Below are 20,926 nucleotides of genomic sequence, written 5' to 3' on the forward strand. Positions count from 1 at the left end.
TTAGAGCTTTCCACGTCCCGATCCACACGTCATAGATGAGGACGGTTGGCCACCTGGCCTTCTCCTCCCTGACCGTCTTGCCGCTGCCTCCATGTCCTTGAGGGCCTTGTACGTGCCTCATCAGCCGGCTTCACGAGGATGTCACCTCTGGGCAGATTCGCAGCCCTGCTGATCCTGGGGACCCCCACCTCCTTAACCAGGTCGGCCCAGAGTTTCTTTCTGCCCCCAGCTCGCCCCCTCCGCGGAGACGATGAAAGCCCGGGCCGGAGCCCTGGCCTTCACCCTCTCCATGGCCTTGGCGGTCTTTTCCGGAGCCACTGGGACCCCAGGAACAGCGGCGCCGTTGCAACCCTTCTTCTTCTTCTTCCTCTTCTTCTTCTTGGACACCACCACCGTGAACTGCCCATTGTCCTTGGCTGGAGGTACTGATACCTCCACCGGCTTCTTCTTCGGCGGCTTCTTTGTCGCCGCCGCTTTCGGAGGTTTGGTTTTCGCCACCTCCTGGGATGGCGGCATCGCGTTCTCCGTGGTGGTCTTCCCCCTCCTCCTCTCCGACGCCCCACAGACGTGTCCAGCCCTAGCCTCCTCCAACCTGCCCTCCAGAATCACATTCTGGTGAGATACCTCGTCCAAAATCACCTCGTACCTTCCCCTGATTTCCAAGATGGCCTTGTGAACGGCCGCCGAGAGCTTCTTCTTCTCCTTTTCCGCCAGGAGAAGCTTGTCAAGGTCCCTACCGATAGACCTAACCCTTTCCGGTAGGGAGGAGGCCCTAGGCTCGGGACGACCAGAGTCGCCCCCCGAGTCCAGGCACCCCTCCCCCCCCCCACCTGGCTGCAAAGTTGGCCGCCGTCGCCCTCCTTTAGGACGCCCAGTACCAACAACCCCCTGTCCTCTCCCCCATCTCCACCCAAAGACATGTCCAACAGGCTCATGCTTGTGGGAGATTGCTCTTAAAACTAAAACTATATCTATCGAGCCTGCCTACTCTAGTGCCGATGCCTTTTCTGCCTTTGCGAGTGGGGCCTACTAATGCCCACCGGCCACTATGCTACCTTAACCTATCGAGCCTGTCTTTGATAGTGCCAATGCCTTTTCGGCCTTTGCGAGTGGGGCCTACTAATGCCCACTGACCACTATCCTACCTTATGCTACCTTATGCTAACTTATATAATAAGCCTGTCACCTTACCTGAGGGCCGACTGCACCTCTCGTACTGGAGCCCTAGGGCTTTTATACGGACCGACTCAAAATCGACACCGGTCCGTACGCGCACTTTTTATATGGGACAGTTGTCGTCTTAGCCTATGCGCGTGGGAGAAGTTGCGTTTCCTCCTCCGCGCCAGACGCCGGGAGAGCGCGCTAGCGATATTGCGCCTGACGTTGCAACTACAATGTACTAGCGCACCTAGCACCAAACACCGTAACTACACCGGCTAGCGCCACTAGCGGCAACCACCCGCAACGTTATCGGCGACTCGAAAACGCACAGCAGCAGCGCGTCGGCGGCGCCGGACAATGCACCTGCGTATGAGTCACCTGTAACGGTCGCGTCTGTCTAGCGTTTCTGTTCGCCCGGAAACTTTGTCGCACGATTGCGCGTTGAGTTTTCGTCGCACGCGGAAAAACTCAACGTAGATCGATTTATCCTTACAAGGACTAACCGCTCCAACAAAGCGCGCGATCGTACGTCCACTAGGAGAATCGGAATTAATTCCCAAAGTTTTGAAACGTAGATCCGCCGGAAAGGCACTTACGCACACGCGACCTGTATGAAAAGATGCGTCGAAAAACGGACAATTCAACAGTGAAGAGTCCGACGCAAAATTCGTACCCTAACCGGAGTAATCGGGTTAGCGATTCTGGCTACCGGGCGTAAAACACGTGTTTTCGCCTGCGGAAGCTTAAAAACGCCGTCACGACTTACTCACCTAACCGATTTTCACGCTTTATGCACCAATCGAAGCGTCTCGTCGAGACGAATCTTTTGATATATAAATCGTAAAAAATGGACAACACTAACCTAACTAACTGGGAAAATAACCGGGAGCGATATGTTCACCGTACCGCAGTTCGAACAACACTAGTAGATAGGGACATGAGTATCCTCGGTTTGGGTGCCTTGCGGCTACAACTATGGACCGTGTATAAGCGCTGTGCGCTTGTTACGAGCCATAGAGGTTCACCCGTGCGGGGGCGCCGAAGCGCCCGCGCCGCGAGCGTGTCGTCTGTGGACCACCAGCACCGGTGCCGAAGCACCGTACCAGACGGCACAGGTCTGGAGCCACCATGTACCACCTCTGGTGAGGTCGTGACCTATCCAATCACTTCCCGTTTTTGGTTACAGGCAACCTCCGCTGATTGTATCCAACGGTAGACCGGCTGGGTGCCCAGGAGAAACTGTGACGCCTGAGAGGTTCGCACCCCTCCGACGACACAGCCGTTCACTAGAGACCTTCGCCTGCCAGCTTTGGCTTGAACCACACGGTAGCTCCCGCTACAGCCACCACGAAACCAACCGGCAGTGGGCGCACGACGGCAAGCCGCCGGGCGCCCAGAGTAGGAGGGCACCGGCCCGGGCATAACTCGGGACGGTGGGGCTCCCCCCCTTCCCGTGGTACCGATCTCGCCCCCGTTAGGTAGGCCATCATCGGTTGGATGTTCGACCGGCGAGCCCGATCTCCCAGGATTCGCTGGCTCAACAGGCTCTTGGTGGGCCTTTACCGAGCAGCCTAGTTTGAGGCTCGGTAGCCTTCAACGCCCTATTCCCTGAAGGTTTCGGTGCGTCCGCGTCCCAGACGCCGGTCCTCCGGGCCGCTCTTTAGTCGCCTCGTACGACAAGTGAGCACCCTGATGCCGTATTCTGATCCCCGGCAACAGGGAATTCGCGGCATGCAACCGAAGTCACATGCCGCCCGCGTCCCCGACGCCAGCCCTCTGGCTCGATGTAGGTGTGGTCTACTCACCTAAGCTTTCGACCACCGCGGCGCCTCCGGTTGTCCGAGTACCACTGTTGTCCGCGTCAGCGCCGCCCGCGTCCCCGACGCACGAGTGTCCCCTCAGGACGGCCCCGCATATGAGCCGCTTCTGCCTTCTCGCTCCATGACACTCGTTCAGAACATATGCGGGGTTTGGCACTCTGGCACGCAGAGTGTCTTGCCCGTCCTGTTTCGCAGACTCAGTCAAGCTGCTCATAATACGCTGCAGTTTTTGCAAACCTGACCAGTGCTGTGTACAGTCTCTTCGAAGAAACCAGGGTCTCCATTCCGCATGGCCAGAGGTGTCCGGCTCTGTGGACCTCCAGTTCCAGATGCGCTCTGTGTGCGCTGTGTCGTTCACATCTGAATAGTACGTGATCCACGAATTCGTCCTCCGCTCCGCAAAGGCACACCGGGGATGGCTGCCTGCCAAAATACGCCAATTTGGCCCTGAAGTTCCCGTGTCCGGTGAGGAACTGGGCTACCTCATGTCCCATTGCCAACGGGCTGGTTAGTCGAGCACGAACATCCGGGAAGCATTGGTGTGTCCATCTTCCTTTGTGTGAGTTGGACCATCTTCTCTGCCATTCGTCCATGATGTCCTCGTAGGCTAAGTGTGTGGTTCCCCGTCTGACTCCCTCTGGTAGACCTTTTGCGTCCTCTTTGATCGCTATCCATTTGAGCTCGAGGTCCAGAGGCAAGACCCCGGCTAGGACCTGCAGTGCGTCGGTGGAAGTAGTTCTGTACGCGCAGGTAAGTCCTAACAGAACCCTGCGTTGTAGCCTGTGCAGCCTCTTTTTATTGCCTTCAGAACCCGCTGCATGAACCCAAAGACTGACACCGTACGCCACTCGTGGGAGAAAAACTCCTCTGTACAGTGTCATCAAATATTCTCTTTTGATGCCCCATCCTGCACCCATTGTGCCGCGTAATCTCGAGAAGATGTCGTCATGGTCTTCGGTCAATCTTTCTATATGAACATCCCACTTCCAGTCACTGTCAATTGTGACTCCCAAGTACTTCGTGTGGGGAACCGTCACTATCCGCTCGTCACCAAAGGCCAAGGTGAACCCGTGGGCCAGGGAACCCTTGGTAATCGTTGCCGTTGACTTCTGAGCCGAGAAACTCAGTCCCCTTGCGCGCGCCCACTGGAGAACAGGTTGGAGTGCCTGTTCGGTGCGTCGGATTATACTGGCTCTTGTAGGCCCTGCTACACTAATCGCGACATCATCCGCGTAAGCCTGCATGTTTACGTACTGAGGTTGCTCCGCTCTGAGGAGCGCCTCCATTGTGACATTCCAAAGTATTGGGCCAAGGATGGAACCCTGCGGGCAACCCTTGGTGACCCTTACCGTCTTTGACACCCCACCAATGTTTAACGTCACGGTCCTGCCAGACAGGTAGTCCATGATCAGTGACCTGGTGTGTTCGCTAACTCCCAGGGTCGCGAGGTCCTCCAGGAGCGCTGACCATTTGAGGTTGTCAAACGCCCCTGTTATGTCCAGGAACACCGTCAAAACATATTTTTCCTCGTTTAATCTGGACCAGGTCCGCAGGTTCCGGATTGCATCCAGCGTGGATCTACCTGGGGTGAAGCCGTATTGCTTCCCCGTGAGTCTCGGCTCAATCTGGGTCCTGAGGCTCACATTTATGATTTTTTCGACTATCTTGCCAAGAACTGGCAGCAGGCTGACCGGGCGGTAAGACTTCGGATTCCTGATGTCCCTACCCACGCCCTTGAGTATTGGGACAACCACTGCCGCTTTCCAATCTTTTGGGAACTTCGCCCTCCTCATGCAGCTGTTAGCCAGGCTCAGCAGCCTCAGGTGAAGGTTTTGCCACAGCAAGCGAACCATTTTCCCACTAATGCAGTCCACGCCAGGTGCTCTGTTTGGAGCGACGGACCACGCAAAGGTTCTCAGCTCCTCCTCCGTTGTTTCTGTCCGGTTTTCCTCGTTTGATTCTACGGGTGCCGGGTCCTCTTGGTCTGGATCGTTTGGAATCAGCGTGTTCAGTAAGGTGGTCAGTGACTCTTCCAACGTCTGGCACAGTGTTCCATCCGGGCGCATCATGAGAACTGGTACCGACTGTGGCTTAACACCTTGCCTCATCCATCTGTACAGTTTTCCCCATGGGAGTTTTCCTTCTGTCGTGCAGAATCTGCGCCAAGACCCGATTTTGCACTTTCTTAAGAGCGAGGTGTAGGAGTTCCTTAGGACGTTATACTCTGCTCGGGTGACAGTGTCGTCAACACGCCTTGCCGCTCTACGTAGGTTGCGCCTGGCTGCCAGGAGTTCATCCGTCCACCACGGGGGTTTGACCTTCCTTCTATGACTCGACTTTGGAATGTGCAAATCAGCCGCTGCCGTGATGTCCTCAACTATGGCGTTTGCCATACTGTCAATATCTTGGTGACCCTGTCTGCCCTCGGATCGCAGGTGAAATTCCATCTTAAACTGCTCTACTAGTGCCCTTTTGACGTTGTATCTGGGCGGGGGCTGCACAAATCTTCTGGGTTGAGCGTCCACCTCGTACCTGATCAGCTGGTGATCACTGGACGTGATGCCTGGCAGGACAGTCCAATCACGTACCCTGGTCGAGATCTGACCGCTAGATAAAGTTACGTCGATGTTGGTTTTGCCACGGGGACCTCTGAAGGTGGTGTGTGCGCTTCTCTTGTTTTCTACCTGAAGGCGTTGGGCATCAATGAACTGGGAGAGTACTTCGCCACGTCTATCATTGATCCGGCTGAACCACCTAGTGGAGAATGCGTTTGCGTCCAGGCCCATTAGCAAGCTGTTCCCGTTTTGTTCCGTGAGGCTTTCCAGGGCGCTGACATGGATCTCAGTGGGCACACGGTACTTAAAATAGCCACTGATGATCGTCCACTGACCTTCGGCACCACAGTCGAGGTCGATGCTGACGAAGTTTTCCACGCGTCCAGAATCACGGGACGCGACCACCAGGTTCGGGTTAAACACTATGATGGCAGCCCCGTGGTCGATGTGTCGTGGACCGCCCCTGCGGCGCGTACCCATGGAGAGGTAACACCTGATGGGAGCCACCTCGAAACCGGTGAGCCTGCCTCTATTTGTGTACGGCTCCTGTACGAGGGCAATGTCCACGCCTGTGTCCTGGCAGTAGGACAGCAGCTGGTCGCTGACTGCAGCGGCTCGGCCCATGTTCAGCTGCACAATTTTCAATGGGGCGACACTCATTGGGATGGTCCATAATCGGTCCTCCTAGCCCTGTTGAGCAGGTACGCGGTCCTCGCCGAACAGGATTTATCCACGGCCCTGTGCTTGCCCTTGCAGTTCGCACAACTTGGGTCACCCTCCGCAGCCGGGCACTCTGCTGCCTTGTGGCCTTTTCTGCCGCAGTGTGAACAGTTTGGTTCGTTTTCACTGCACTTAGCTGCTGGATGCCCATATCTCAAGCATAGATAGCACTGAGTGACCTCATCGTACGCCCTGACACGGCACCTCATGAAGCCCAAATAGACTATTGTGTCCTCAAATTTACTGTAGTATTTGGGATTCACCTCCATTACCCAGTTTGTGACATCCCTGTCCCTCGGGCCAGTCTTGAATATTGGTCTGAGTACATTTTCCTCAACTTCAGCAGGGATTCCCAGTTCCTCGTTCTGGTTGAGGATGTCAGACTGATCCATGCGGTAATCCGAAGCTACACCAGACACCAGTACACGCGGCCATTTGAGGGAGTCCTCCTTCAGAAGAGAAGAGCACTTAGTGAGATGCTTGAGCATATCAGCCGTTTCCCTGTTTTCGGGCTTCAGTATCACCTTACCAGTTTTGGTGGTTACTGTGTGACATTTTGGTCTAATATTTTTGGCCACAACCTGGCCCAGTATCAGGTCCCGCACCACGGTGGGTGATTTGCCCACACATTCCTGTAACATAAAGGATGGCATATGATCCGCGCTCTTTTGTTCCTTCAACAACTTGTTTCTGCGAGCGATTCTGGACTTGGATCTATCCGCATTTCGCTCCTCCTTAGATTTTACCGGTCTAGAGGTTCTTACTGTTGTGGCATATGTTGCCGAAGCAGCTGGCTCTGGTGGAGTGACCTGTCGGACTTCGGTCTTTTGCTCCGCAGCTCTAGTGGCTTCTTTCTCTGCGTATCTAGCTACGACCGCTTCGAGTGTCTGCTCGTGCGCCGCTTCACGGAGTCGGAGTTCCGCACCGAACTGTGCAGCGGCAGCACCTGCGCATATTTCTGCAGACCTCCTGGACTCCTCGAGCTGACTCTTCAACTGAAGGTTGCAAATCACCAAATCATGTACTGCAGTGTCTAGTTTGACCAGCATTTCGAACATGTTCCGTTGCAGCTCGACGGTCATACCCGTTCTCTTTGTAGCCTGCTCCTCCATCGTATGCCTTATCCACTTTATGGCTTCCCGTGCAATCGGTGCGGGGTCCGGCAAACTCCTGGTCTTCTTCGACGCCGGGGAGCCTCCTTGCGAAATCGGTGACCTCTGTAGTTGACTGGATCCCTGCGTGGGAGTCTCAGAGCCCGTAACGTCCATGCCCTCACTGTCCCTATCTCCCATGATTTAAGGGGTGGTTTTTAGGGGAGGGGATCAAAACCCCGAGTTTCCCCTTGGCAGGATGGGTCCTTAGAACCTCCTGAACAGTTTCCACCAAAAAAGTACCAAAGCCCCAAATGGGGGGGAGGGGGTGCCCCGTCCCCTAGATGTGGAATGGGTTGTCCTGAACCCCTACTGCTGGTCCGCGTTGCCCCCGGGTCCTTGCGGCTGTTTCCCACGGAGTTATACTTAACTCAAAGTCGGGGGGGGGGGGTGGGGGCTTAGTTCCCAGTTGGGGGAAACTTCGCCCTGGCTCAGATAAGGCCGAATGCACTTAGCTCTGGGCCTCTAAGTCCAAAATTGTATGAATTACGATCAATCCAAAAAATTTGGGGGAAGAACTGCCCGAATATGATAACAGCACTATCTTAGGGAAGAACTGCCCGAATATGATAGTAAATTTAGGTTTTACTGACCTTGACAGAAATAGTCCTCGTGCAGCTATGGTCAGTCCGGAGACCAGTCAGGAGCCTGACGCACAAAAGTTCGGCACAACACTCGGGCGGCCGTGCAGTCCTTATGGGACTACCAGACAATGCCTCCCCACGGGGGGTTATTTATAGGGCCGACTCGAAAACGACACCGACCCCTACGCGCACTTGTTAGGCACAATTATCCGCAAAAAACACAAAAAACGGTAAAGTACTCACGTGGTAAACACTTCTGCAATACTAATCCGTTAGGGGGCGCTGCGCGGAGCTCGGGAAACGAGGAAACACACGTCCGTACTACGCCGCAGTCGAAACGGCACTAGTAGATAGGGACATAGAGTTCCAAAAGTGGACTAGGTCCTACACTCCGCAGATTAGGTATGTGAGCCGAAGCTCGTCCCCCAATAAGCAGAGGCACTTCCCTTTCCTTTCGGTCGGGGAAGCATCGCCAAATGAGATCAGCCTAGAACTAGGCCTTTCACCGATTTGGCCCGGAGAGTTTTTACACCCCTCGGGCTTTACCGGGTTTTCATTCGGCTTCCAGTTTAGTGTTGAGATGTATCATTTCTCTTTACCGACCACTGGTAAGGCCGCGGCACTATCCAACCCGCTGCTTAATATGGTTTAAGCAACCGCCAGGTGATATACTCCCACCGGCAGAGTGACTAGGTTCCCGGGAGAATACTCACCGTTAACTTTCGTCTGATCAGCATTCGATCAATAACCACATCGTCAGATAAATCCGACAGCCACTACGAATCCGATCCCAGACGTCCGCGCCGGGTTTTACCCCGACACTTGGATCCAGACGTCGTTCCCGTAGTACTTATCCTCAATTGTAAGATTGAGCGTCTAAAGTGCGACGTTTCGGCCAGAGGTCCATCGTAGCCTTGAGCTAGGACATTGCCTCCCTTCTATTTACTTTTTACAGATACAAGAGGGCTAGAGGTCGGCCCATTACGCCGCGCTCGCGGGTAACGCGGTGGTCGCGACCCCTCATTTGTTATTTTACAATAGAGTGAGTACTCTATTCTCCCCGCCCCGCCGGCGTCTACAGGTCCGTAGGACCGTGCATCATCCACGCGCCCCAGGCGCACCTAGTGTAAACACGTAGGCCACTGGATGAGTGTCCACGGTACTTTCCCCTAAAGGTAGTTTCCGCAGATCTCTTTCCATCAAATACAACAACACCGCACCCCAGCATCCCTGATGCCTACTCATCTCATTGGAGCGAGTCACGGCCGCCGGGAAACGCAGACATCACCCCGTGGAGTTTATCCCACGATTCCCCGTCACCGAACTTTTGTCACCACCACGCGTCCCGGACGCCCTCAGCTCTTTCGAGCGTGAGTCTACACCTCATCCAATGGGCGGCCAGCTACATGACCACGAGAAACCGAAGCCCCCGCATGAAGAGACGGAACTCCTTCCAGAGCTCCGGCGATCCCACGAGGAAACTCAGCTGACATGGCCACGGCTGCCCACCCACCTCCGCTAGGTCTCTCAGTGCCTTCCTAGTGTCCGCAAGCGCTTCACACTCGAACACGACATGTTCTGTCGTGTCCAGGTTTCCACACTGCTGACATTCGTCCGTCTCTGACTTAGAGAAGCGGTGTAGGTAAGCCATGAATCCCCCGTGTCCCGTTAAGAACTGGGATGATTCATGATCTACTTCCATCCAGCTACACTTCAACCTTTCTTTCACTGATGGGAAATAGCTATACGTGAGTCTACCCTTCTCACTAGCCTCCCACCGTGTTTGCCATTCGGCAATCCCTTCCTCCTCTATATTCCTGACCTGCTCCCTCCCGAGCCCGGTCCTCCTACTCCTAGCCAAACGACCCCATTGTCTCGCGACCAGGTCCAGGGGAAGCACACCGGCGAGGACCGGCAGAGCCTCCGTACTCGTCGTACGGTAAGCCCCCGTCACCGCCAGAAGTGCCTTTCTCTGGGCACCCAGAAGGAGACGTTTCATCATCCGATCGTTGACGGTTTCACCCCACACCGCGGCCCCGTAAACCATTCTAGGCACAAATACACCGAGGTATAATCTGCGCGTCGTACGGCCACTAAGACCCCAGGTTGAGGCTACTATCCGCCTGATCCTCTGAAACATTGGAGCCGCCTTCCCCGCTACTCTCCTTACGTGGTTCCTAAAGCTCCACCTATCGTCCAAAGTGACGCCGAGATAATCCATCTCTGTCACTTCCGCTAACCTCTTCCCGTCCATCCTAACTGTGTAAGGCGGAACTAGCCTCCCCTTCAAGCACATGACTTTCGTCTTTGCACTTGAGAAAGAAAGTTTCATTCCACCCGCCCAGGCTCCTGCTCTTTTCAGCTTTTCCTCTGTCTTCCGGATCACCTCCGCTCTAGTCCGGCCGGCTATCATCAGCAACGCGTCATCCGCGTAACCAATAGATAGTTCTCCTTCCGATTCATCAAGGCTCAGTAAAGAGTCCATCAGAATGTTCCAGAGTTCCGGACCGAATTGAGAGCCTTGGGGACAACCCTTCGACAGTCTAATCTCGCTTCTCCCCGCCGGCACAGTGATGCTGGCGTATCGACCCCCCAGATAATTACGGGTCAGTTCACAAATCCTGCTCGTCGCTCCCAACCTCTTCATGTGATGCAATATTGCCGGCCACCAAGCGTTGTCGAACGCCCCGGAAATGTCCAAGAACACCCCGAGGACGTACTTTTCCGTTCGGCTTTCGGTCCATTCCCTCATCCTTAATATTGCATCTGTGGTACTTCTATTCGCCCTAAAACCATATTGATTTTCGCTCATACTTGGACCGATCTTTTCCCTCAGTCTAAGACAAATAAGATACTCCAGAGCTTTTGACAGCACCGGGAGTAAACTTATCGGCCTGTATGACTTTGGGTCAGACTTGTCCTTGTCACGATTTTTCAATAGGGGGACCACCACCGCTTTTTTCCATCCGCTCGGGAAGCGTGCTTTTCTCCAACACTCATTGAAAAGAGCGGTCACTATTCCGCTATCACCGGATACGCTACACGGAGAATTCTGGCTGTTATACCATCTTCCCCCGGAGCTTTATCCCTTCCCATTCGCCAAATTGCCTTCTTTACCTCCTCTAGAGAAAATTCCTCTAGATGGTTGCTTTCCGACTCTTCGCCCCAGTCCGTCTCTTCGGATCCACCGATTTCCACGCCAGTCTCCTCTCGGATTCTTTTGTGTTCTTCGGTTTCACCTTCGATCGAGTCTGGAGGTATTAGCGTTTTCAGCAGTAAATCCAGAGTGTCCGTTAGACCCACTGTGCTTTCACCACCCCCCTTGCGGAGGGTCGCTAGAACACCTCGCGAGTCCGTGTTCGCTCCTTCCTTACACCATCTATAGGCGGACCCCCATGGCTTTTCGTTACCCTCCTCGGTAGTAAACTTTCGCCAGGTTCTCGTCTGCTCTCTTCTCCTTCCTGCCGTATACTTATTTCTCTCTCTCCGGTAGACTTCTTCCAATGCGGCTGTCCTTTCCTCGCTTCCCAAGGCCCGAGATTTGCCAATTTTCCGTCTTATCCGCTTGACTATACGCCGCTGAGTATCAAGGGTCTCCGTGAACCACGAAGGAACCCCGACCTCTCGCGGTTTTATCATCGGCATCGACTTTCTACAGGCTTCGCTCAGTGCCTTGGTTAGGTAATCCGCTCTGGAATGTATGTCCTGCTCCAGCCATGTGGATTGGCCGTTGAACAGCTTCTCCGCAAGCCTTTGTCGGAAGACATTCCAGTCGGCTTTCCGGACATTGAACCTTTTTCTTTCCTGTTTTTCTATCTCTCCCTCCTCTATTTCATCGTATCCGAATGTGATTAGTCTGTGATCACTGGTCACCGCATTCTCATGCACTTTCCATCCACTGATGGAAGCGGCAACTCTCACCGACGCAAGCGTCAGATCAAGTATCGCCGATCCCATACTAGTTTGGATGGTCGGTACAGAGCCCTCGTTACAACAGATTGTTTCACTCGACATAATCATATCTTCTACCCTCTCACCCCTACCGTCCGTATGTGTGTCATTCCAAAGTGTAGATCTCGCATTGAAGTCGCCTCCAATGAGCCAGTCCGCACCCCCCAGATCCCGGATCACCGACTCCAGTTTTCGACATGGACGTCGGTTTCCTCGGAAAATTGGAAGTACGTACTACCCACATAGAGACTTTTGTCCCCGCTGCGGATTTCCACTATCACCACGTGAGTCCCGCTAAACTGCGTTATTAGCGTTGCGCCCAATGAAGGGTTTACCACCAATACCGCCGCCGCTGGTTTCTCACCCGGTGAGTTGCCCGTTATGAAACGAAGGGGAAATCTACCAAGACTGGCAAACGTCCCACTTCCCGTCACAAAAGGTTCCTGGATTAACACAACATCCAGACCTCGTTCCCTAATCTCGGACAGCAGGTCATCTGTTGCCAGTTTCCCCCGTCCCAGATTTACCTGCCCTATTCTTACACCGACCATTTGAATTTCCGGGCCTCCCGCCGGAAATTCACCTCCCACGTTCGACACTTCGCAGTATCACCCGAGACATGGTCACAAGCCCAGCCACTAGCGGCACAACTCGTGCACCGTATTTGGGCTGGACGTGCAACACAGTGCGCAGCATGATGCGAGCCAGCACAACGCCCGCAGACCACCGACGGCGCCTTGCAGGCTACCCCAGTATGCCCGTAACGTTGACACCGATGGCATCTCCGCACGTTTACACTCGGACCCACCCGACACCGCGATAGCCCGACGCACATCGTCTGTCCCACGATCTGGCCAGCAACCTCGGGAGTTACCACGAACTCTACATCCCGTCCCTTTCTCGTCACCCTACTTTTGTGCGAGATGAGTTCCAGACTCTTAAACCACCCCGTCGCCAGCGTCACAGAACTTTCATTCTGCTCTTCCAGCAACACGGCGACTTCGTCGTCCTTTACCTCAATCCCGACCCCATGTACTATGATATGAGGATTTCTCTCGCCCGCCCGACGGATGTCGAGCGAAGCGTTTTGGAGAAGTTTCCTCGTCTCCTCATTCTCTGGTTCCACGTACAGTCTGTCCTTTCCCACTTTTTTCAACTTTTTAAACCTCGGGGCACACTTTTTCTTCGCCAGCTCGTCCCAGAGATTCTTTACCATCTGAGCTTCGGTCACTTCAGAAGTGACCTTCGGCTCTTCCGATACTTCCTCTCTTTTCGGAGACCAGCTCAGAACGTATCCCCCGTGCTTATTCTCTCGGGCCTTTTGCGTCTCCTCAAGAAGCATTCTCACTTCTTCCGGGACAACCCTCTTCTGACTTTTCTTCCTTTTTACTTTTCGTTTCACCGTCGTCCATTCCTCTGGTTTGGGCTTTGGTTGCTCCAGGAGGGGTCTTACCGGGATTTCCACCCGTTTTCGCCCTTTTTCCTGCGGTACCGGTTTCGCCGCCTTTTTTGGCTTCGTAGACGGTTTTGAGACCGTCTTTTCAGCCGCCAGAGGAGGTTCTGCCGCTACCATCCCCTCTTTCGAGGTAGAGGCCTTGGCAACCGTTTCACCTTTTTCAGATGGAACCGGACCCTCACTCGTGATCTTCTTTTCACTCTTCTTCTTTTTCTTCTTTTTCTTTACCTTTCCCTCTTTTTCCCCTTCCCTCGCCTTTCTCTCCTCCTCTTTCTCGGCTTGTATCTCTGCGATTACCCTTTCAATCGCGTCACCACCCGTGGTAAAGTTTCCCATGGTCGTTTCCGACACCAAGGACTCTCCCCAACGTGCAGCTCCGGTCATTACCGGGGTTCTATCAGAGACCGTCTGATGAGAACGCTGGTGTCTGGCCTCAATCAACCTTCCCTGGATCATCATTTGCGCATAGACGAGCTCGTCTATAACGTTCATGAAGCCGGTTCTGGTTTTTGAAAGCCTCTTCCCTCGCTTTCGTCATAGACGCCTTCTCCGTTTTCATCGCCATGATTAAACGGAGAAGTTCATCAGACAACTCCCTCCCACGGCGACCGAGGATGCAGGTGTAATCCCGCAACTCCACGGTGTCCACTATGGACCCAGCACCGTAGGTGAATATATCTACGCCCTCACCCTCCTCATCCTTCTGTCTCTTATTGGATTTCTTGGGAGTTTCATCTCCCATCGAACCCGTAAAGACAAAGGGCGTTCCCTCTCTCTCATCTCCCAACTGTCCTGTTTTTCCTTTTCCATTTCCGTTCACTCCTGTTTTTTCCGTTCCATTTTCAGTCCTCCCTACACAAATTTTATTTATTTTTTCCATAGAGTTCCCACGAGTTAGGACGATCTATAAAGTCCATCATGTCACTGCGCCTCTCTGACATGATAAGGTATTACCCCAGCCCTTCCCAGGGGGATGGGGGATCCCTATGAGCACGGTATATTACCCTCCTCCGTGCCAACCTAATTCTCATAGCTAAGTACCTGAGCTTAGGAGGTATCTAGAAAGTCCAATCAAGGACCCTCTGTGCCCTTGTTTGATAGGGACATCGGTCTCCAGGTTTTGGCTCGCGCCTACCTCCTTCCGTCCGCGCCTTAGCGCTGGGCGCTACTAACGGGCGAGAAGTGGCTCTAGGCTACCGGTATTTTACCTGTTTGATAGGGACAGTGAGAATCTCGTTAATCCATTCATGCGCGTCACTAATTAGATGACGAGGCATTTGGCTACCTTAAAAGAGTCATAGTTACTCCTGCCGTTTACCCGCGCTTGCTTGAATTTCTTCACGTTGACATTCAGAGCACTGGGCAGAAATCACATCGCGTCAACACCCGTCCCGGGCCATCGCGATGCTTTGTTTTAATTAGACAGTCGGATTCCCCTGGTCCGTGCCAGTTCTGAGTTGACCGTTACATGGCGGTCGATCCGGCTACGCGGCCGACGGCGCGGCGGCCGGACCGCCCGGCGACGGCGAACCGACGCCGGGGCGGACGGCCGGCCGCGACGCGGCCAGCGACCGAAGCTCGGTGGTTCCACGGTCGGCGGACGGCGACGGGCCCGCGACCGCCTCGAGGCTCCCGGTCCGGAGACCGGGCGCACGGGCGACGGCCGGGGTGTCGCCAGCACCGCCTACGCTTCTACGACGACCCGAACCCGATCCGCCACGCTCCTCAGAGCCAATCCTTATCCCGAAGTTACGGATCGGTTTTGCCGACTTCCCTTACCTACATTATTCTATGCGGCTAGAGGCTGCTCACCTCGGAGACCTGCTGCGGATATCGGTACGAACCGACGCGAAGACTCCGCGTGGCCCTCTCTCGAATTTTCAAGGTCCGCGTGGGGGTCACGGACACCGCCGCAACGAGCGGTGCTCTTCGCGCTCGCGTCCCTATCGCCCGGCTAGAGGATTCCAGGACGTACAACGCTCACAGAGAAAAGAGAACTCTTCCCGGACCCCCCGGCGGCTTCTTCGAGTTCATTCCGGTCGCCCGGACGAGACAAAAGAGCCCCGAACACTAGGGAGCGGTTCCGCGTCGGGTTCCGGAATACGGACCGGATTCCCTCTCGCCCCATGGGCGATTCGAAAACGCCTTCGCCCGTGGTACGAGGATCTCTCCCCGGGCTTAGGATCGACTGACTCTTGGACAACGGCTGTTCACAAGAAACCCTTCTCCACGGCAGCCCCCGAGGGCCCCTCTCGAGTATTTGCTACTACCACCAAGATCTGCACCGACGGCGGCTCCTCCGGCGGTCTCGCGACCTGCCCTTCGACGCACACCGCCGCGCCATCCTACTCGTCGGGGCTTGCCGGGACCGGCCGCCGCGAGCGACGACCGGCCCCACTGTGCCGCCGACGGCCGAGTATAGTCACGACGCTCCAGCGCCATCCATTTTCAGAGCTAGTTGCTTCGGCAGGTGAGTTGTTACACACTCCTTAGCGGATTCCGACTTCCATGGCCACCGTCCTGCTGTCATCAGCAACCAACGCCTTTCATGGTCTCTGAATACGCGTCGATTTCGGCGCCTTAACTCGGCGTTCGGTTCATCCCGCAGCGCCAGTTCTGCTTACCAAAAATGGCCCACTAAGCGCCTAGGGTTCCGTCGCCGGCTTCGCACGCGGTTCACGCGGTGTACCAGGTAAAGCCGGCGATCTCACCCATTTAAAGTTTGAGAATAGGTGAAGGTTGTTTCAACCCCCATGCCTCTAATCATTCGCTTTACCGTATGAGACATCCTCCGTGTTACGAGCGTGTTGTTACCGCGCCGTACAGCGCGGAGTCCCACCGGCGTCCTGACGCCCGCGAACGGGCGGGACACCGGCGCCAGCTATCCTGAGGGAAACTTCGGCAGGAACCAGCTACTAGATAGTTCGATTAGTCTTTCGCCCCTATGCCCAAATTTGACGATCGATTTGCACGTCAGAACCGCTGCGAGCCTCCACCAGAGTTTCCTCTGGCTTCACCCTATTCAAGCATAGTTCACCATCTTTCGGGTCCCAACGTGTGCGCTAAGGGTGCGCCCCCGGACGGCCGAAGCCGACCCGGCGGAGACGCCCCCGGACTGCGGACCAGCGCGACTTTGAACGCCGGTGGGTTCGGTCGCTAGGCCATCGTCCGCACCGTAAACGGTTCACTTTCATTGCGCCAAACGTGGTTTTTCATATGATACACCGTTGACTCGCGCACACGTTAGACTCCTTGGTCCGTGTTTCAAGACGGGTCGGAAAGTAGCCCGAAACTCGTCGCCGACCGACGGGACCCCGCCTGCGACGGGGCCGCGTCGACGGTTCTTGCCGTCGGGCGAGCCGACCAGGAGCACCGGGGTTCGGCGCGAACGGTCACGCCGAGACGCGACCGCCGCGACGAACCGCCACCCGGGCCCTTCGGCCGGCGCCCAACGAGTCGCGACGTCCGCTGGCCGAGCGAAAGATCCGGCCGGCCGTTTTACGGACCGACCGTGAATTCGCCCGGCGGGGACTCGCGGGCTCTGTCCGTTTACACCCGAACGGTTTCACGTTCTTATGAACTCTCTCTTCAAGTTCTTTTCAACTTTCCCTCACGGTACTTGTCCACTATCGGTCTCGTGGCCGTATTTAGCCTTAGATGGAGTTTACCACCCGCTTCGGGCTGCACTCTCAAGCAACCCGACTCGAAGGCGCGGTCCGATCCCGGAACGCTGTGACGGCCTTTACTGGCCTGGCACCATCTGCGGGCCATGGCCCCGTTCAAGGGAGACTTGGACCGTCACGTGCGCCCCGGCAACGAGGCCGGCCCGTACGCCACAACTCCCATACGTGCCGCGACACAAAAGTGCGCGGCGGGATTCGGCGATGGGCTTTTCCCTGTTCGCTCGCCGCTACTGGGGGAATCACGGTTGTTTTCTTTTCCTCCGCTTATTAATATGCTTAAATCCGGCGGGTAGTCCCGCCTGATCTGAGGTCGGAACGTATGTATACATCATAATGTGCGTGTGCGGTCGGCGAACCGACTCGCACGGCGGCGGTCTGCGGTCCGCGCTCCGTCCCGGACACGGTCCGCGTCCGCTTCTCGGAAGCCGGAGAGGCGCCGCGTCCCGCCGGGCGCGCGCGCGTGTCGAGGACACGCGCGACACCGCGGTCGAGACGAACGCTCTCAGCCGACCCGGCCGCGCTCTCGCGCGGCGGGCGGACGGGGACGTGCCGTTTTACGGCGCGAGAACCCGTGACTGTTTGCCGTCACAACTTGGGCGGACGACCGGGCGCCCTGGAGCGCCGGTCGAGCCGCCAATCTCGCGCCGCCGGTGCGGGCGCGCGCGCGCGCTGGTCGCCTCGGCCGTCGCCGCCGCCTAGACGGGGGACGACGGTCGGGCGGGCGCGCGCGCGCCGGCGTGCCGGCGGCGCATCGGTCTGGCCGAGTATCCGGTATACGACCCTCAGACAGGCGTGGCCCGGGACCCGCGGGTCACCGAGGCCGCAATGTGCGTTCGACTGGTCGATGTTCGTATAACCTGCGGATTACACGACGACGCGCAGATAGCTGCGGTCTTCATCGATCCACGAGCCAAGTGATCCGCCGTTCGGGGTCGGGTGTGTTTATTGTCGACGAAACTGTTCGCCGTGCGCGCGGTAGAGCGCGCGCGACTGGTCTTTCGACGGTAACCATCTTTCGGTCGGGTCAAGGGAAACCTTGTTACGACTTTTACTTCCTCTAAACGGCCGAGTTCGGTCATCTTCCCGGTCGCGCGACGACCCAGCCCCCGGGGGGGCCGAATAACGCGCGTCCAGTCCGAAGACCTCACTGCGGTCGTTCAATCGGTAGTAGCGACGGGCGGTGTGTACAAAGGGCAGGGACGTAATCAACGCGAGCTGATGACTCGCGCTTACTGGGAATTCCTCGTTCACGTGGAAAAATTGCAAGCCACGATCCCTAAGCACGAAGGAGGTTCAGCGGGTTACCCGGAAGCCTGTCGGCCCAGGAATGTTAACACACGCTGATTCCTTCAGTGTAGCGCGCGTGCGGCCCAGAACATCTAAGGGCATCACAGACCTGTTATCGCTCAGTCTCGTGCGGCTATTTTCGTCCGCCGCCTGTCCCTCTAAGAAGAGTTTAAGCTCCTGGGAGCCGGCGGTAGCCCTAGTAACGTATCGTGATCCGCCGGCGACGGCCGCGGACGCGGCGCGCTTCACCGCGGAGCCCGACGCACGACTGACGCGCGCCGACCGGAGGTTGCCCCCCGGCCGACACACGCCCGCCGCACGCCGGGACGCGGATGGCGCGGCCGCGCCCGACGACCGCCGTGGACGACGGGCGAACGCGTTCGGGGATACCGGGCCGAGCCAACGGAGACGCGAACGCGGACGGCCGAAACCGCCCGCGCCGCGCCCACCGCCGACCCGGGTTTACCCGCCTAGTTAGCAGGACAGAGTCTCGTTCGTTATCGGAATTAACCAGACAGATCGCTCCACCAACTAAGAACGGCCATGCACCACCACCCACCGAATCAAGAAAGAGCTCTCAATCTGTCAATCTTTCCGGTGTCCGGGCCTGGTGAGGTTTCCCGTGTTGAGTCAAATTAAGCCGCAGGCTCCACTCCTGGTGGTGCCCTTCCGTCAATTCCTTTAAGTTTCAATTTGCAATCATACTTCCCCCGGAACCGAAAAGCTTCGGTTTCCGGAAGCTGCCCGCCGGGTCGTTAATGAAACGCCGGCGGATCGCTAGCTGGCATCGTTTACAGTTAGAACTAGGGCGGTATCTGATCGCCTTCGAACCTCTAACTTTCGTTCTTGATCATACGAGAACGTACTTGGCAAATGCTTTCGCGTCAGTTCGTCTCGAGACGATCCAAGAATTTCACCTCTAACGTCTCGGTACGAATGCCCCCGCCCGTCTCTGTTGATCATTACCTCCGGTCCCGAAAACCGGCCCGGAGGCGCCGGCACCGGAGGGCGGTTTCGCGCGCCCGCGAAGGGCGGAGATGCGCGGGACCGAGGTCTTGTTCCATTATTCCATGCGACCAGTATTCAGGGCCTTTTGACGAGACGGCCGCGAAGCCGCCCCGCCAGATTTGAGCCTGCTTTGAGCACTCTAATTTGTTCAAAGTAAACGTGTCGGCCCGCCGACGGCACTCGGTGAAGAGCACCGCGCAGCAAGATTGGAGTAGGCGGCCGCCGTCGTCGGACCCCGACGGCCGCGCGACGCGTGGCCGCGCGGCGCGCCGGAAGCACGAGACACGTGTCCGCCTGCCGACAATACGTCCGGCCGACGTGCCGGTAACTAACACCCCGAGACGGCCGACGAGCGCGACGACGGCCGCGCCGACGGGACGCGTGGTCCCGCGACGCGACCGGCCGCGACACGCCGGACCGCCAGGGTGGTCCGGCACCGCCCAGACACAGATCCGACTACGAGCTTTTTAACCGCAACAACTTTAATATACGCTATTGGAGCTGGAATTACCGCGGCTGCTGGCACCAGACTTGCCCTCCAATTGTTCCTCGTTAAGAGGTTTAAATTGTACTCATTCCAATTACAAGACCCAAAAGAGCCCTGTATCAGTATTTATTGTCACTACCTCCCCGTGTCGGGATTGGGTAATTTGCGCGCCTGCTGCCTTCCTTGGATGTGGTAGCCGTTTCTCAGGCTCCCTCTCCGGAATCGAACCCTAATTCCCCGTTACCCGTTACCACCATGGTAGGCATGGAACCTACCGTCGACAGTTGATAAGGCAGACATTTGAAAGAGCGTCGCCAGTCGGAGGTACGGAGACCGTGCGATCAGCTCGAAGTTATTCAGAGTCACCAGGTCTTTGCGCGGGCCGCGATCGGGACGCGCACGAAGCGCGCCGCGACGGGCCGGTTTTGATCTAATAAAAGCGTTCCTCCCGCACGCGACGCCCGGAGGCGCCGCGACGGTCGGAACTCTGTCGGCATGTATTAGCTCTAGAATTACCACAGTTATCCAAGTAACTTGGGTACGATCTAAGGAACCACAACTGATTTAATGAGCCTTTCGCGGTTTCACCTTAATGCGGCTTGCACTGAGACATGCATGGCTTAATCTTTGAGACAAGCATATGACTACTGGCAGGATCAACCAGGGATCTCGGTTTTACAACAGGCGCGTGCCGCGCGCGGGCGCGCGGTCCCGCCCGACCGCCCGCCGGCGTGGTGCCGACTGCGGTGGGCGAGGAGCGCCTCGCGCGCGGTACGCGTGCGTCCGAGCGCCGGTCCGCCGGGTGGCGGGCCGACGCCGAGGGCGGTCGCACGGCCGCGACCGCTGGGGTCCCGCCGTGCGACCGACCGCGGTTCGTGGTGAATTTTGAATGCTGCGAGCGCGTGCCCGGCGGGTCAGCGACGGCGGCGGCGCGGCGGGCGCGGACCCCGCCCCGGAGGGCGGTGCCGCGCTCGCGCGCGCCGGCGGAGCGGTGACCCGTCGCGACGCGGTACGCGTTGACGAGAGTCGGGAGAGACCGGCTGGCCGGTACAATCGCTGCTCT

The 20,926-nt window shown here is 56.7% G+C and overlaps 2 protein-coding genes and 1 non-coding gene across 3 annotated transcripts; all 3 read right to left on the minus strand.

Moving 5' to 3' along the window:
* Positions 1–12,160: 12,160 nt before the first annotated feature.
* On the minus strand, positions 12,161–13,782 carry LOC126554284 (uncharacterized). Its single transcript, XM_050209372.1, has one exon. The coding sequence runs from the start codon at positions 13,780–13,782 to the stop codon at positions 12,481–12,483; it is 1,302 nt and encodes a 433-aa protein (XP_050065329.1). The 3' UTR covers positions 12,161–12,480.
* A 1,100-nt stretch (positions 13,783–14,882) lies between these two features.
* Positions 14,883–15,840, minus strand: LOC126554285 (uncharacterized). The gene is made up of 2 exons (XM_050209373.1): positions 15,592–15,840; positions 14,883–15,122 (listed from the first exon to the last, which is right to left on the minus strand). Exons 1-2 carry the CDS (start codon positions 15,838–15,840, stop codon positions 14,883–14,885), a joined length of 489 nt encoding a protein of 162 aa, XP_050065330.1.
* A 2,017-nt stretch (positions 15,841–17,857) lies between these two features.
* On the minus strand, positions 17,858–18,015 carry LOC126554289 (5.8S ribosomal RNA). The gene has a single exon (XR_007606640.1). It is a non-coding gene; the product is annotated as a 5.8S ribosomal RNA (ribosomal RNA).
* Between the last annotated feature and the right edge of the window lie 2,911 nt (positions 18,016–20,926).

The sequence above is a fragment of the Aphis gossypii genome, unplaced genomic scaffold (assembly GCF_020184175.1).
Source record: "Aphis gossypii isolate Hap1 unplaced genomic scaffold, ASM2018417v2 Contig00460_ERROPOS81933, whole genome shotgun sequence".
NCBI lineage: Eukaryota > Metazoa > Arthropoda > Insecta > Hemiptera > Aphididae > Aphis > Aphis gossypii.

What these genes read in the sequence shown, in the direction of transcription:
- LOC126554285 (XM_050209373.1), bottom strand. Translation starts at nt 15,840, where the DNA reads ATGGCGCTGGAGCGTCGTGACTATACTCGGCCGTCGGCGGCACAGTGG. An exon ending in TGAACAGCCGTTGTCCAAGA is followed by an intron (nt 15,123 to 15,591) that starts GTCAGTCGATCC and finishes ATTGGCTCTGAG; the next exon opens with GAGCGTGGCGGATCGGGTTC.
- LOC126554284 (XM_050209372.1), bottom strand. Translation starts at nt 13,782, where the DNA reads ATGACCGGAGCTGCACGTTGGGGAGAGTCCTTGGTGTCGGAAACGACC.